The sequence below is a fragment of the Phacochoerus africanus genome, chromosome 8 (assembly GCF_016906955.1).
Source record: "Phacochoerus africanus isolate WHEZ1 chromosome 8, ROS_Pafr_v1, whole genome shotgun sequence".
Lineage (NCBI taxonomy): Eukaryota > Metazoa > Chordata > Mammalia > Artiodactyla > Suidae > Phacochoerus > Phacochoerus africanus.
In genome coordinates, this window is record NC_062551.1 from 103,059,168 (window position 1) to 103,073,584 (window position 14,417).

The 14,417-nt window shown below is 36.9% G+C and overlaps 1 protein-coding gene across 1 annotated transcript in view; it reads left to right on the forward strand.

The window, feature by feature from the left end:
• The window catches only part of MYOM1 (myomesin 1), a 144,318-nt gene that overhangs the window by 14,613 nt on the left and 115,288 nt on the right, over positions 1–14,417 (forward strand). Inside the window, exon 3 of the mRNA XM_047793800.1 lies at positions 12,609–12,749. Coding sequence (XP_047649756.1) covers positions 12,609–12,749 — 141 coding nt within the window. The remainder of the gene's footprint in view (positions 1–12,608; positions 12,750–14,417) is intronic.

Genomic DNA, 14,417 nt, shown 5'->3' on the forward strand with positions numbered 1-14,417 from the left:
TATAAGAAACTACTTAACTCTTTTCTTAAGCAGCTGTGTCGTTTTACATTCATACAATTGTACAAGGACTCCAGTTTATCCACATTATTTTTTGTCTTATTTTTTATAGTCATTCTTGTGGGTATGTAGAGAGGTCTCATTGTAGTTTTTTTTTTTCTTCTTCTTTTGTCCTTTTAGGGCCGCACCTGTGGCATATGGAAGTTTCCAGGCTAGGGGTCCAATCACAGCCACAGCCACAGCAATGTGGCCTCCACCATAGCTCACGGCAATGCCGCATCCTTAACCCACTGAGCAAGGGATGGAACTGGAGTCCTCATGGATACTAGTTGGGTTCGTTACCACTGAGCCAAGATGGGAACTCCCCAATGTAATCTTAACTTGCATTTGATGGCTAATAATATTGACCATCTTTTTAATGTGCTTGGTAACCATTTGTATATCTTTTTGCTGAAATGCCTGTTCAAATCCTCTGCTTTTTTTTTTTTTTTTTTTTCTTTTAGGGGCTGCACCCACAGCATATGGAAGTTCCCAGGCTAGGGATCAAATTGGAGCTTCAGGTGCCTGCCTACACCACAGCTCACAGAAACGCCGGATCCTTAACCCACTGAGTGAGGCCAGGGATGGAACCCGTGTCCTCAGGGAGACTAGTTGGGTTCATTTCCCGTGAGCCACAATGAGAACTCTCTCCATTTTTAAATTGGATTTTTTTTTTTTTTTGCTTATTATTGAGTCATCAGAGTTATTTATTTTATATATAATTCCTTTATTAGATATATGTTTGCAAATATCTTCTCATTCTCTGCCTTATCTTTCCATTCTTTTAATAGTATCCTTCAAAGACCAGAACTTTTACATTTCAATAAAGCTCAGTTAATCACCTCTTTTATTTTTTAATCATGCTTTTGGTGGTATATCTAAGAACTCTTTGGCTAACTCAACATCATAAAGAGTCTCTTTTCTTCTGAGTTTTATAATTTTAGCATTACAATTAGAAATATCCATTTTGGATTAATTTTTTGTATGTGATATTGAGGAAAGTTCTGAATTCATCCCTTCATCTATGGATATACAATTGTCCGAGCACCATTTGTTGAGAAGATTATCCTTCCCCCCTTAAATTCCTTAGCACCTTTATAAAAAATCAATTGACCATAAATAAAAATTTTATTTATAGACTCTCAGTTCTGTTGCATTGATCTATATGCCATCCTTATGCCAGCACCACACTTTCTTAATTATTGCTTTATCAAGTTTTTAAATTGGCGAATGTAAGTTCTCAAAGTTCTTCTTTTACAAAAAATTTTGCCTATGTAGTTCTTTCATACTTCCATATAAATTTTAATTATATTTAATTTACCTCATTAATTTCTGCAAAGAGAAGAGTCTACTGGCAGTTTGATAAGAATTATGTTGGAAGTTCCCATTGAGGCTCAGTGGGTTAAGAACCCAATGCTGTCTCTTTGAGGATGCGGGTTCAATCCCTGACCTCCCTCATTGGGTTAAAGATCCAGTGTTGCTGCAAGCCACCACAGATGCGGCTTGGATCCCATGGCTATGGTATAAGCCTCAGCTGCAGCTCCAATTTGGCCCCTAGCTGGGAACTTCCATATGCTGCAAGTACAGCCATAAAAAGAAAAAAAAAAAAAAAAAGAATTGTGTTGAAAATGTAAATCAGTTCTGAAAAATGTACCATATTAACATTGTTGACTCTTTCAATTTATGAATGTAGAATATTTAGTTATTTAGATCTTTGTTTCACTTGTCATAATAGTGTTTTATAATTTTCAGTGTGTAAGTGTTATACCTCTATGTTAAAGTTATTCCTAAATATTTTATTCTTTTTGATAGTATAGTGAATGGAGTTGTCTTAATTTTATTTTTGCATGGTTCATCAATAGTAAACAGAAGTGTAATTGATCTTTGTGTTTTGACTCTGTATCCTGTGACCTTGCTGAACTCATTTATTAGTACTAGCATTTGTGTGTGTGTTTCTCCTTAACATTTTGTACATACAGGATTATATCATCTGTAAAGGTAGACTTGCTTTCCAGTTTTTTCAGTTTTTTTTTTTGGCTGCACCCTTGGCATGCATAAGTTCCCAGGCCAGGAATCGAACCTTCACCATAGTAGTGACCTAATCCTCTGCAGTGACAATGCCAGATACTTAACCTGCTGCACCACAGGAGAACTGCAATTTTTTTTTTTTTTAACTAATTGCCTTGGCTATTTTTCAGTATAATGTAAACTTCAGTGCAATGTAGAATAGAAGTGGCGAGAACAAATAATATATCCTTGTTCCCAATCTTAGGAAGACATGATTTAGTTTTACAATATTACATATGATACTAGCTATAGATTTTTCATAGATGACCTTTGTCAGATTGAGAAAGTTCCCTTCTATTCCTATTTTTTGAGTTTTTAACATGAAAGAGTGCTGAATGTTGTCAAATACTTCTTTTACATCCACTGAGATGATAATGTTTTTTGTTCTTTATTCTATTAATATGGTATATTATACTGATTTTCAAATGTTAAATCAACTTTGCATTCCTGGAATGAATTCCACTTGGTTTTATATGTTACTGAATTCAGTTTACTAGTCTTTTGTGAATGATTCTTGCACCTATGTTCATGAGGGATATTGGTCTGTAATTTTGTCATTGTTTTTAAATACTCTCTTTGTTTCACTTCAATTATACTGGCCTTATACAGGATAATTTTGGAAGTGTTCCCTTCCCCCGTTTTTGAAAAAATGTGGAAATTATTTGTTTGTTTCTTCTTTAAATATTTCATGGGATATATCAGTGAAGCCATTTAGGCCTGAGCTTTTCATCATGCGAAGATTTTAAACAACTTATTCAGTTTCTTTACTCGTTATTGGTCTGTTCTGATTTTTAATTTCTTCTTGAGTTAGTCTTGGTAGTTTGAATGTTTATGGGAATTTTAAATTTCATTTAAGTTGTTTAATTTTTTTATATAAATGCATTTATCATATTTCCTTGTGAACCTCTTAATTTCTGTGGGATTTGATTTAATTTCTATAGTGATGTTTCCTCTTTTATTCTTGATTTTTTTTTGTCTTTTTTTTTGCTATTTCTTGGGCCGTTCCCGCGGCATATGGAGATTCCCAGACTAGGGGTCTAATCGGAGCCATAGCCACCAGCCTACACCAGAGCCACAGCAGCGTGTGATCCCAGCCGCGTCTGCAACCTGCACCACAGCTCACGGCAGTGCCGGATCATCAACCCACTGAGCAAGGGCAGGGACCGAACCCGCAACCTCATGGTTCCTAGTCGGATTCGTTAACCACTGTGCCACGACGGGAACTCCATTCTTGATTTTTATAATTCACGTCTTCTCTCTTTTTCCATGGTTAATCTAGTGAAAGTTTTGTCAATTTTCTTGATCTTTTCAGTGAATCAACTTTTGTTTCACTGATTTTATCTATTGTTCTGTTTTCTCTTTTATTGATTTCCTCTTTAATATTTATTAACTCCCTTCTGCTTGTTTCATATTTAACCTTTTTAAATAACTTACAGTGGAAACTTAAGTTATTAATTTGAGAACTTTTTTCTTTTTTAATACAGATGTTTAAAGCTATAAACTTCCTTCTAGCATCTGCTTTACCTATATTCCATAAATGTTATGTTATGTTTTTGTTTTCATGTAGTTCAAAATACCTTCTTATTTCCCTTGTGATTTCTTTTGTTAATCAAGGGATTATTCAGAAGTGTGTTGTTAGTTTCCTGATATATGAGGATCTTCTAAATTTCTTATTTTTGTAGATTCTTAATTTTTCTGTTGACAGAATATATTTTGTATGGTTTAAATTCATTTAAATTGATCGAGATTGTTTTGTGAGCTAGCATATGAACTCTCCTAGAGAATGTTGAAAAGAATATGTACTTTATTGTCATTGGGTAAAGTATTCTACAAAGGTCAGTTACACTAGGTTGTTTTATAGTGTTATTCAGGTCTCAGTATGAGCAAGTTAATATATTTTTGCTGATTTTTGTCTAGTTGTTCTATCAGTTATTGAGAGTGGAGAATTGAAGTCTCCAGGTATTTTAAATTTTCTGTTTTTCCTTTCAATTCTGTCATTTTTTGCTTCACATATTTTAGGGTTCTCTTAGTAGGTGCATGTAAATTTATAATTGTTATATTTTTTTGAGAAATTGACATTCCTATCATTCTAAATTGTCCCTCTCTGTCTCTAGTAATATTTCTTAGTAAAATGTATATTTTGTTTGATGTTAATGTTGCCATTCCACTCCTTATGGCTGTTATTTGCATGGTATATCCTTTTCATCCTTTTACTTTAACACATGTTTGTCTTTGAAATTAGAGGGTGGCTCTTATAGTAGCATATAATTGGATTTAAAAAAAATTCATTCTAACAATCTCTACAATTCCTTGGAGTTTTTAATCCATTCACATTTAATAAAATTACTGATATGATTTACCACTTTTGTTGTTTTTTCTATATATTTAATGTCTTTTGTTCATTTGTTCCTTCTTTATTGCCTTGTTTGGTATTGAATGGATATTTTTGTTTACCATTTATTCATTTCTTTCTAGACTATATTTTTTGTTATTTTCTTAAGGAATTGCTTTAGGAATTACAATACGCATATCAACTAATCACAATCTACTTCAGATTTATACCAGTAAAATATAGAAACTTTGCTCCAATACAGTCCCATTTCCTCCTTTATCCTTTGTGCTATTTTCATATATATTACAACTCTTTATGTTATAAACCCAACAATGCAGTGTGATAAGTATTGCTTTATGCAGTCTTATGGTTGTCAAAGAATTTAAGAGAATAGAAATATCTGTATGCTTATCTATTTACCCAATTATTTACTTCCTGGTACTCTTTATTTTTTGATGTGGATTTGAATTATTGTCTGATGTCATTTCCTTTTAAACCAGAAGGATTTGCTTTAGCATTTCTTCTAAGGGTCTGCAAACAATGAATTCTCTTGGTCTTTGTCTGGCAATGTCTTTGCTTTCAGTTTTGAGTGATAGTTTTCTAGATATAGAATTCTTGATTTACTGTTTTCCCAGCCCTTAAATATGTCATATGAATGACTTCTAGGATATGTAATTTCTGATGTGCAGCCAATCATTAATACATTTTTCCTCTGTATGTAATAAATCATTTTACTCTTGCTGCTTTCAAGTTTTCTCTTTGCCTTTAGCTTTCAATAGTTTGACTATATAGGACAGATCTATAGGTATATCTCTTTTTTTTTTAGTATCGTATTAGGGTTTGGTGAGCATCTTGAATTCATAGATTAATATTTTTCATCAAATTTGGGGAATTTTAGGCCATTATTTCTTCAAATTATTTCCTGTCTTTTCTCTTTCTCTTCTTTTTTCTGATATTACCATTAGTCCTATATTGTATGTTTGATGTTGTCTGACAGATCTCTGAAGCTTTACATTTTTTTCTTTATTATTTTTCTTTTTTTTTCTTTTTAGGTTGGATAATTTCTATCTTCAGGTTCACTTCACTTTTTTTTATTCTTCTTTATAAAATCTGTTGAGTCCCTTTAATAAAATTTTCATTTAAGTTATTGTACATTTAAACTCCAGAATGTCTATTTGATACTATTTTAATATTCCTATCTTTTTTTTTGACATTTTCTCTTTTTGAGCCTTTGTTATAATACTTTCTTTTAATTCTTTAAACATGGTTTCTTTTATTAGCCTTTGAACATATTTCTGATTACTGCTTTGTCTTTGCTAAATCCAACATCAGAGTGTACCCAGAGACAATTTTTATTTACTGCTTTTATTCAGTTAGTGTGCTTTCCTATTTCTTGTCATGTCTCATAATTTGTGTTGTTGAAAATGGGACATTTTAGATAGTACATTGTAGTAATTCTGGATTCTGAATTTTCCCCTAAATGTGTTGTTTCTATGGGTTTTTTGGTTTGTTTAATTACTTGCCTAAATGCATTTATAAAATTTTTATTCAGCACTATGTTACTGCTGATGTTTCTGCTCAGTTTTTTTTAAATTATTATTCTCATTTTTGAGCCTGAATTCATAAGGATCACCTTGTATTTTCATAGATTAATGGCCAGTCAATGCATGGTTATACTCTGTGCTTAAACATCTCAAAACAGTAAAGCTTCCATCCTCTGGCAATAGATCTGTGTGTGTTGGGGAGTATATTTAAAGTTCAGGTAATTTTAAAACATGTATGCCCTGGATTTGTTTACCTATAGACTCTCTTGTCTTGCCTCTGCATGTGTACACAGGCTTACAGTCAGCCAATGATGTGTGGATAACCAGAGCCCTCTCCAATTTTTTCTATTCAGACACAGGGAGATCTTATGAAGGCCCTGTTTGGTGGTCTTACTTTTCAAACCTTCCTGTTAAATTTCTGACTGATCTGCCCGTCTGCTGCTTGCTTCAACCATGATTGCATCCTGAGACTGAGTTGGTGGTCTTCCCTTGTTTGTTTGCACTTAGATGGCCACCATTACTCACAGTGCTGCTGGTTGTATAGTTTATCATGCTCTGCTCCAAATCAGGTCAGCTCCCTCTGGCAGTGAACACAATGATTTTATCACCTTTTCCCACCTTGGTAGAACTACCTTATGGACTGAGCTAGAGGTGGAGGTGGAAAAAGACTAGGCAAAAATGCCGCACTGACTCCCACTATTCATAACTGAAGTTCAGTATCTTTTGATGAATAACCACTTGTCTGTGTAGTGTGTGCCTATTGTTGGTTTTCAGAGCCCCGAATGGGTTGGTTTTTACAATTGTATCTAGTTTTATCATTGCTTTTGCGGGGCAAGGAACTGCTAAACTACTCACTGCACCAAACTAGAAGTCCCACTTCTGAACTGGTCATTTTTAATAGCTCCTTAGCTGATTTTGATGTGAAGCCAAGGTTGAGAGTCACTGTGATAGGGGGGTGAGGGATAATTACAGGAGGATGAATTGTGATTTTACTTCATTCAGAAAATTATTGAACAATATCAGGCACTGGACACAGTGCTGAGGATTCAAAGGTAACTTAGGCCCTCCTCTCCTTGGGTGGTCATTGGCAGTAGGAAGATAGAGAGGGAAACTGATAATGTAGTATAACCCTGAGCCTGTAGGGATGGGTAACACTGGGTTTGGTAGCAGTGTCAGCAAAAGCCCATCCTTTTTTTCCTAGAACATGTAAATAGATTGTCACAATTTTTTCAGAAAGTAATATAGCCATTAAGAAGATCCATACTTAACATAACTATGAATAAATTTACTCATCCTGGGGAAGTAGGACAATTTCCCCAAACTATGTAATGATTATAAGCATAATTTTAAAAAAACTAGCATTTTATTTTGTTTTGTTTTTTGTCTTTTTTTTGTCTTTTGTCTTTTTGTTGTTGTTGTTGCTATTTCTTGGGCCGCTCCCATGGCATATGGAGGTTCCCAGGCTAGGGGTTGAATCGGAGCTGTAGCCACCGGCCTACACCAGAGCCATAGCAACGCGGGATCCGAGCCGCGTCTGCAACCTACACCACAGCTCATGGCAATGCCGGATCGTCAACCCGCTGAACAAGGGCAGGGACCGAACCCGCAACCTCATGGTTCCTAATCGGATTCGTTAACCACTGCGCCACGACGGGAACTCCCTGTTTTTTGTCTTTTTATGCTGCACCTGTGGCATGTGGAGGTTCCCAGGCTAGGGGTCAAATCAGAGCCACAGCTGCCAGCCTACACCACAGCCATAGAAACACCAGATCCGAGCCTCATCTGCCACAGCTCACCACAGCTCACCAGATCTTTAACCCACTGAGCAAGGCCAGGGATTGAACCCGCAACCTCATGGTTACTAGTTGGATTCGTTTCCACTGCACCACAATGGGAATTCCCCCAAACTAGCATTTTAATTCATGTACAGTTTAATGAGTTTTTTAATTGGACTGTGATGATTTTGTAACTTCAATTTGTGTGAATGAATTCAGGAATGCCAAGTCAAGATCAGAGTCACTATGGGCAGTGTGACATGGTGCTGGGGTCCCAAAGTGGGTGAAGGAAAGCCATGGAAATGTAGGAAGAGGTATGAGCACCTCTGTATTTAAAAAAAAAATCAAATTTGGGCCTTAAATCTTTTCTATTGATTATTTCATAAAGTGAGAATATTTATACAGCAGCCTATGCATAGAATTTATAAATAGACAGACACATATAGGTGGCATGCCCCAATATTTTTGGATCAAGAAGACTCAGTCACAAAAGTTGGGAACCACTGGGATGGTGGAAAGAACACTAACCTAGATGGGCACTAGACCTGGTTCACCTGCCAATCTGCTGTGTGAACCTGGGCAAGTTACAAAGACACACTAGGCCTTCTGCATCTGTAAAATGAGGAGTGTGGTAGAAATATTCCTGGGATCTCTTCCAGTTATGTGATTCTATAAGTGGTTTTGTTCTTGCTTTTCCTGTTAAGAATAATTATGATGTTGTAAGAGCAGACGGTTATGTTGTTGTTGTTGCTGAGTATTTGAATTGGATGGAGGTGCTGGAATTTTTCCAGAGAGAGATTTCTATACCTGGGCTACATTCCTTCTCTGTGGGTGGGGCTGGGTGTAGGTGCGATGATGTCATACACATCATACATATATATTTTGTGTTTTTAGGGCCACACCTGCGGCATATGGAGGTTCCCAGGCTAGGGGTCTAATTGGAGCTATAGCCACTGGCCTACACCACAGCCACAGCAACACAGGATCCAAACTGCGTCTGCGACCTACACCACAGCTCACAGCAACCCCAGATCCTTAACCCACTGAGCAAGGCCAGGGATCGAACCTGCAACCTCATGGTTCCTAGTTGGATTCGCTAACCACTGAGCCACGACGGGAACTCCCACACACCGTATTTTTTTTTTTTTTTTGTTATTGTTGTTGTTGTTGCTATTTCTTGGGCCGCTCCCGCGGCATATGGAGGTTCCCAGGCTAGGGGTTGAATCGGAGCTGTAGCCACCAGCCTACGCCAGAGCCACAGCAACGCGGGATCCGAGCTGCGTCTGCAACCTACACCACAGCTCACGGCAACGCTGGATCCTTAACCCACTGAGCAAGGGCAGGGACCGAACCCGCAACCTCATGGTTCCTAGTCGGATTCGTTAACCACTGCGCCATGACGGGAACTCCCGTATTTTTTTTAATTCTGCTAACTTTAAACATATTAGCTGATGATATACCACAGTTTGTAGCAGAGTACAGACAGATGTACCTAGACAGTTACAGACATGTGGGTACATGCATGCACACATAAATCAGTCCTTACCCATAGCTTAATTTCATTGCCATCATAAATTGAAACTCATAAAGATTCAAAATTTAAGACTTAAAGAACACTAAAAAATAGTTTTAATAGTTAAAAGACCCACATTGATCCATATGTATCAAGATAAGGTTCCACTCAGAAACTGACTTATAAGACAGAGAAATTATTTTCAAAATTTGGATACTGCTAAAAGACCAAGAGGTTAGCAAGCCTTTGTCTAGCCCTTTGATGTATGTTCAAAGAAATTTAAATTGAAAAAAAAAAAAAAAAAGGAAATTTACCCAGCCCAGAGCAGTGGGTTAAGGATCTGGCTTTGTCACAGCTGTGGTGTAGGTCATGGCTGCAGCTCAGATGCAACCACTAGCCAAGGAGCATCCATATGCTGTGGGTGTGGCTGAAAGAGAGCAAAATTTAAATTTTACATATTCCATTGAATTCCTCTAAAAAATTCACCTTTAAAATTTGATAGAGGAGTTCCCGTCGTGGCGCAGTGGTTAACGAATCCGACTAGGAACCATGAGGTTGCGGGTTCGGTCCCTGCCCTTGCTCAGTGGGTTGCCGTGAGCTGTGGTGTAGGTTGCAGACGCGGCTCGGATCCCGCGTAGCTGTGGCTCTGGCGTAGGCCGGTGGCTACAGCTCCGATTCAACCCCTAGCCTGGGAACCTCCATATGCCATGGGAGCGGCCCAAGAAATAGCAACAACAACAACAACAAAAAAGACAAAAGACAAAAAAAAAATTTGATAGAGTAAAATGTTAGATTTCAGTGTTCATGGGTCATAACAAAATAGGCTATTGATGGCTTTTCTTCAAATAATTAGTTACGCTGATTATCGCATAGTCATTTAATTAAAACTTTGTGTTTGATTTTAGTCTTGTTTGTTAGCATCAATAAATGACTTAGCATTACTAAATAGTATGCTGGCATAAACTAATCCTTTACACATTTTTTTTGTTAGGATTCAAAAGCTTAAAGAACTTTAGATAGTATAACAAAGATTTAATAGTTTCTAAATACTTTGTATCTTCTAAATAATACATAAAATCATAATGCTTTTTACGAGGTATTTTATTCCAAATGAAATATGACATGAAAACTGATAATAGTCCCATGAATCTTTACCATAAATTTCAGCTATTAAAAATCATCTGCTTTAATTTAACTGTGAGAATGGAATAATCACAGTCTGATACATTCTATGTAATAAATGCATAATTTTAAAGATTTATCTTAAAAAGAGAATGACAGGAAAAAAGAACAGCAATACAACAGAAGAATGACAAACAGTAGCTATTTTGATATAAATTTGAAAACATGAGCTCATGAGAATATGACTCATGACAGTAGAATGAAAGTAAAAATAACAAAAACAGAAAAACAGGAGAAAAATAGAAATGCAAATGTTCTACAAATGGAAAAAAATGAAACAAACTCTGTAATTAATTTTAGTTTGTATAGTAATGGAATTAAAGGGGTGAAGGAAAATACCACTTTAAACTTAGACCTGTATTAGCACGGCATGTACTTTGCAACCTGCTAGGGGACAGAATACAGTCATTTTCCTGCTGCCTGGGACAGCCAGCCAGGAACAAATTTCGCCAAGCCTTCCAATTGGTAACCAATCCACAAGTTGAATTCAAGGTTCTAACCTTTAGTGTTAATTCTGATCGTAGAATATGAGCTAGACATTCACCCTGGGGGAGGGTTTGTGGGAAAGGAAGAGGTTTGCCATATCCATGCTACCACACCACTCCAGGGGTTGAAGGCAGTAGCCCACCCTGTACTCCCAGACCCAGAAGCCCTGCACCCCCATGTTTCCTAGAAGCCCTATGGTTCTGTGCTACTTGCATAGCAGAGAAGAGGTTTATTTGCATTGTTATGTATCCGCTGTGTACCATGTGTATGTTTGGGCTGCCTTCTCCTTTTGATTTAGGTAATCTTTTGCTTTTCCTAATGCTTTTTGAAGACTGGGAACTGATCAAGTGTTGGATACTTGGGAAGGTTTTTCTGTTTTAACTGGGCAGCTTGCTTTTTCCATGCCACACTGTTCACATACTTCACTTTTTCTTCAACTTTTCTCTGCACCAGAGTCTTTTTCATATTAACTTTTTATTTTAGAATCAGTTCAAATCTAGAAAAAAATTACAAGGCAAGTAACAGAGGTTTCCTGTGTAGCTTTCTATTGTGAAGAGTTTCATTACAATGTAGATGAAGGGCTTTTAACCTGAGTCCACGGGTTGACTTCAGAGAGTCCATGAACTCCTGAAATGTATGCCAGATTCTCTACATTTGAGTGAAAATGCATCTCATTTCATTCAAGAACTATATAGGTTAAGATTGTACTTTTAATTTTATCCATTCTATTCTCTAGTTGCAGTCTCTGCTCTCATGTTTTCCTCTCTGCTAACACATTTTTTGGTTTATTAGAACACTAGCTACCTCTAAGTGTACATTTGCACCAGTGTGCATGGGTGGATTTTTACGTACAGCAAAACCAACAAAGGGTTCTTTATCACACCCTGAACTTTTCTGAGTCACTCAGCACTATGGTCATTCGACACTGTGTTCACATAAAATATGTTAACTCTATTGTTTGATGAGCTCAGTGTTCTTTCAAACAGAGTCTGTCTACAGTACATAAAGGCCTCAAAGTTGAACCTAGCAGCTCTGAATCAGAATCGTCCAGGCTCCCTATCCAGAAAATTTGCTTTTCTATCAATCCCCTGAAAGGATTTGGATGTACAATGTATCTAGACCATTTATATAGACTGCCTAAATTTCCAGCATTTAACAGCAAAGTGTATTTGGAATTAAGTAGGAAAAAGCCACAAAATTACTGTAGACCTGTTTTTCTCTTGTGTCTAGATAGAGTGCATTGTGTGAGGTCTTTCTCACTCTACTTTAGTTCTAAAGATAAAAGATAATTTTATCATTAGCCATCTAGGATTCTGTGAAATGTCCCCAGACTTAAAACTTCCTTTTATAAGTCCTTTTAAAATGATTAACTATGGAGTTCCCATCGTGGCGCAGTGGTTAACGAATCCGACTAGGAACCACGAGCTTGCGGGTTCATCCCTGGCCCTGCTCAGTGGGTTAAGGATCTGGCGTTGCCTTGAGCTGTGGTATAGTTTGCAGACACGGCTTGGATCCCACGTTGCTGTGGCTCTGGCGTTAGGCCAGCAGCTACAGCTCCAATTAGACCCCTAGCCCGGGAATCTCCGTATGCCATGGGAGCGGCCCAAGAAATGGCAAAAAGACAAAAAAAAAAAAAGATTAACTAATATTTGGTGTTTTATTTTTTTTTTCAGACGTACAGATTCCAGTTTGATGTTAGAAGATTATTCATCCAAGTTGAGCCCCCAAATAAAAAGAGCCAGGAAGGGCCTTCTCTCTGGAGAAGAGAAAGAAAATCTTCCAAGTGACTATATGGTGCCCATTTTCTCAGGACGGTAGGTATAGATTCTCTTATAATATCCTCTAATAATCTGGCTCTGATTATTAGAAAGTGGAGAGTAAATGCTGTCAGGTAATAATAATAATAGCAGCTGTCATTTATTGAGCTCTTAACAATGTACTGGTTGAGAAAGGTCTGAGGAGCCTTGGAACCATCCACTAAGGGAGATGTATTCATTGTAAAATTTTTTGCCGTCACATAGGATGGCTATATGATGAGAGAGAATGATTAGAAACGTAATTCTAATCATGTAACTAGTTGAAATCAGAACCAGAATATTGGATGCTAGTGATTGGACCCTATATATTGTCACTGTAGGTAGAGTAGAAAGAAAGGTTAAAACTATAAAATGGGTGGAATAAAGAAAAAAAGTCAAATGATATGTTTACCTAGACTGGATGCCAGGGTGGTTTTCATATTATTCATTAGGAAGAAAAAAAAAATCTTAGATAACAGAGACTAAGTAGGGAGTTCCCATGGTGGCGCAGTGGTTAACGAATCCGACTTTGAACCATGAGGTTGCCGGTTCGATCCCTGCCCTTGCTCAGTGGGTTAAGGATCCGGCATTGCCGTGAGCTGTGGTGTAGATCGCAGACGTGGCTCAGATCCCGCGTTGCTGTGGCTCTGGCGTAGGCCGGTGGCTACAGTTCTGATTTGACTCCTAGCCTGGGAACCTCCATATGCCGCGAGAGTGGCCCAAGAAATGGCAAAAAAGACAAAAATAAATAAATAAATAAATAAACTTAATTATAAAAAAAAAAACAGAGACTAAGTAAAAGAATTACAACATAAATTGAATGTTTGGCTTATGTTTATTAAATATAAAATAGATTTCTATTTATTTTGAGGCAGACTTCAAACAAAATAATCACTAAATCACAAGTCTGTACAATGCCAAAGTTTTGGTTATAATAAAAACATTTTTTGAATGATAATGTATACAAAGAGCTCTTGAAAGGAAACTTGTCTAAGACACCATAAGGGTTTAACAGGAACTTTCTGAGCCTTCCCTGTTTGTTTTTCTTTGAATGGAGAATTATTCATGTAGCTAAGGTGATATTCAAAATGAGGTCATCCTTTCCAGGCAAGTGCTATCAGGAAAATCAGCAGGCAATAATTCGGTTGTGATTTGGGGTGACCTGTTTCTGGTTCCCTGTGTCTCTTCTTCCCACTGCTTTCTTGATGGTTCCTTTCTGAACTGTTTCAGAGGCTAATGTCAAAATTTCTCTGAATCCACTTAGGAAGGTAAGGGAACAATAATCTGTTTTTTGCTTTTTATTTTATATTTTTTATTATTATTTTAATTAATTAATTTATTTATTTATTGTCATGATGTACAGCACCTGGATGTGGGATCTTAGTTCCCAGACCAAGGATTGCACCCTGGCCACAGCAGTGAAAGCACCAAGTCCTAATCCCTAGACCACCAGGGAACTCCCCTTTGATATATTTTTATATCTGATTTTTTACAGTGAACTTGCCCTTTCCTCACGAAATCATCTCATGTCCTCCAGTCCAGTATCAAGAAATGATAATTTACAATATAAACAGTGATAAAATGTGAATAAAAATTTACCTTCTAGGGTAAAATTGTCACTGTATACAGAGACATGATACTATATATAGAAAACCCTGAGGACTCAACCCCAAAACTGAACTGATC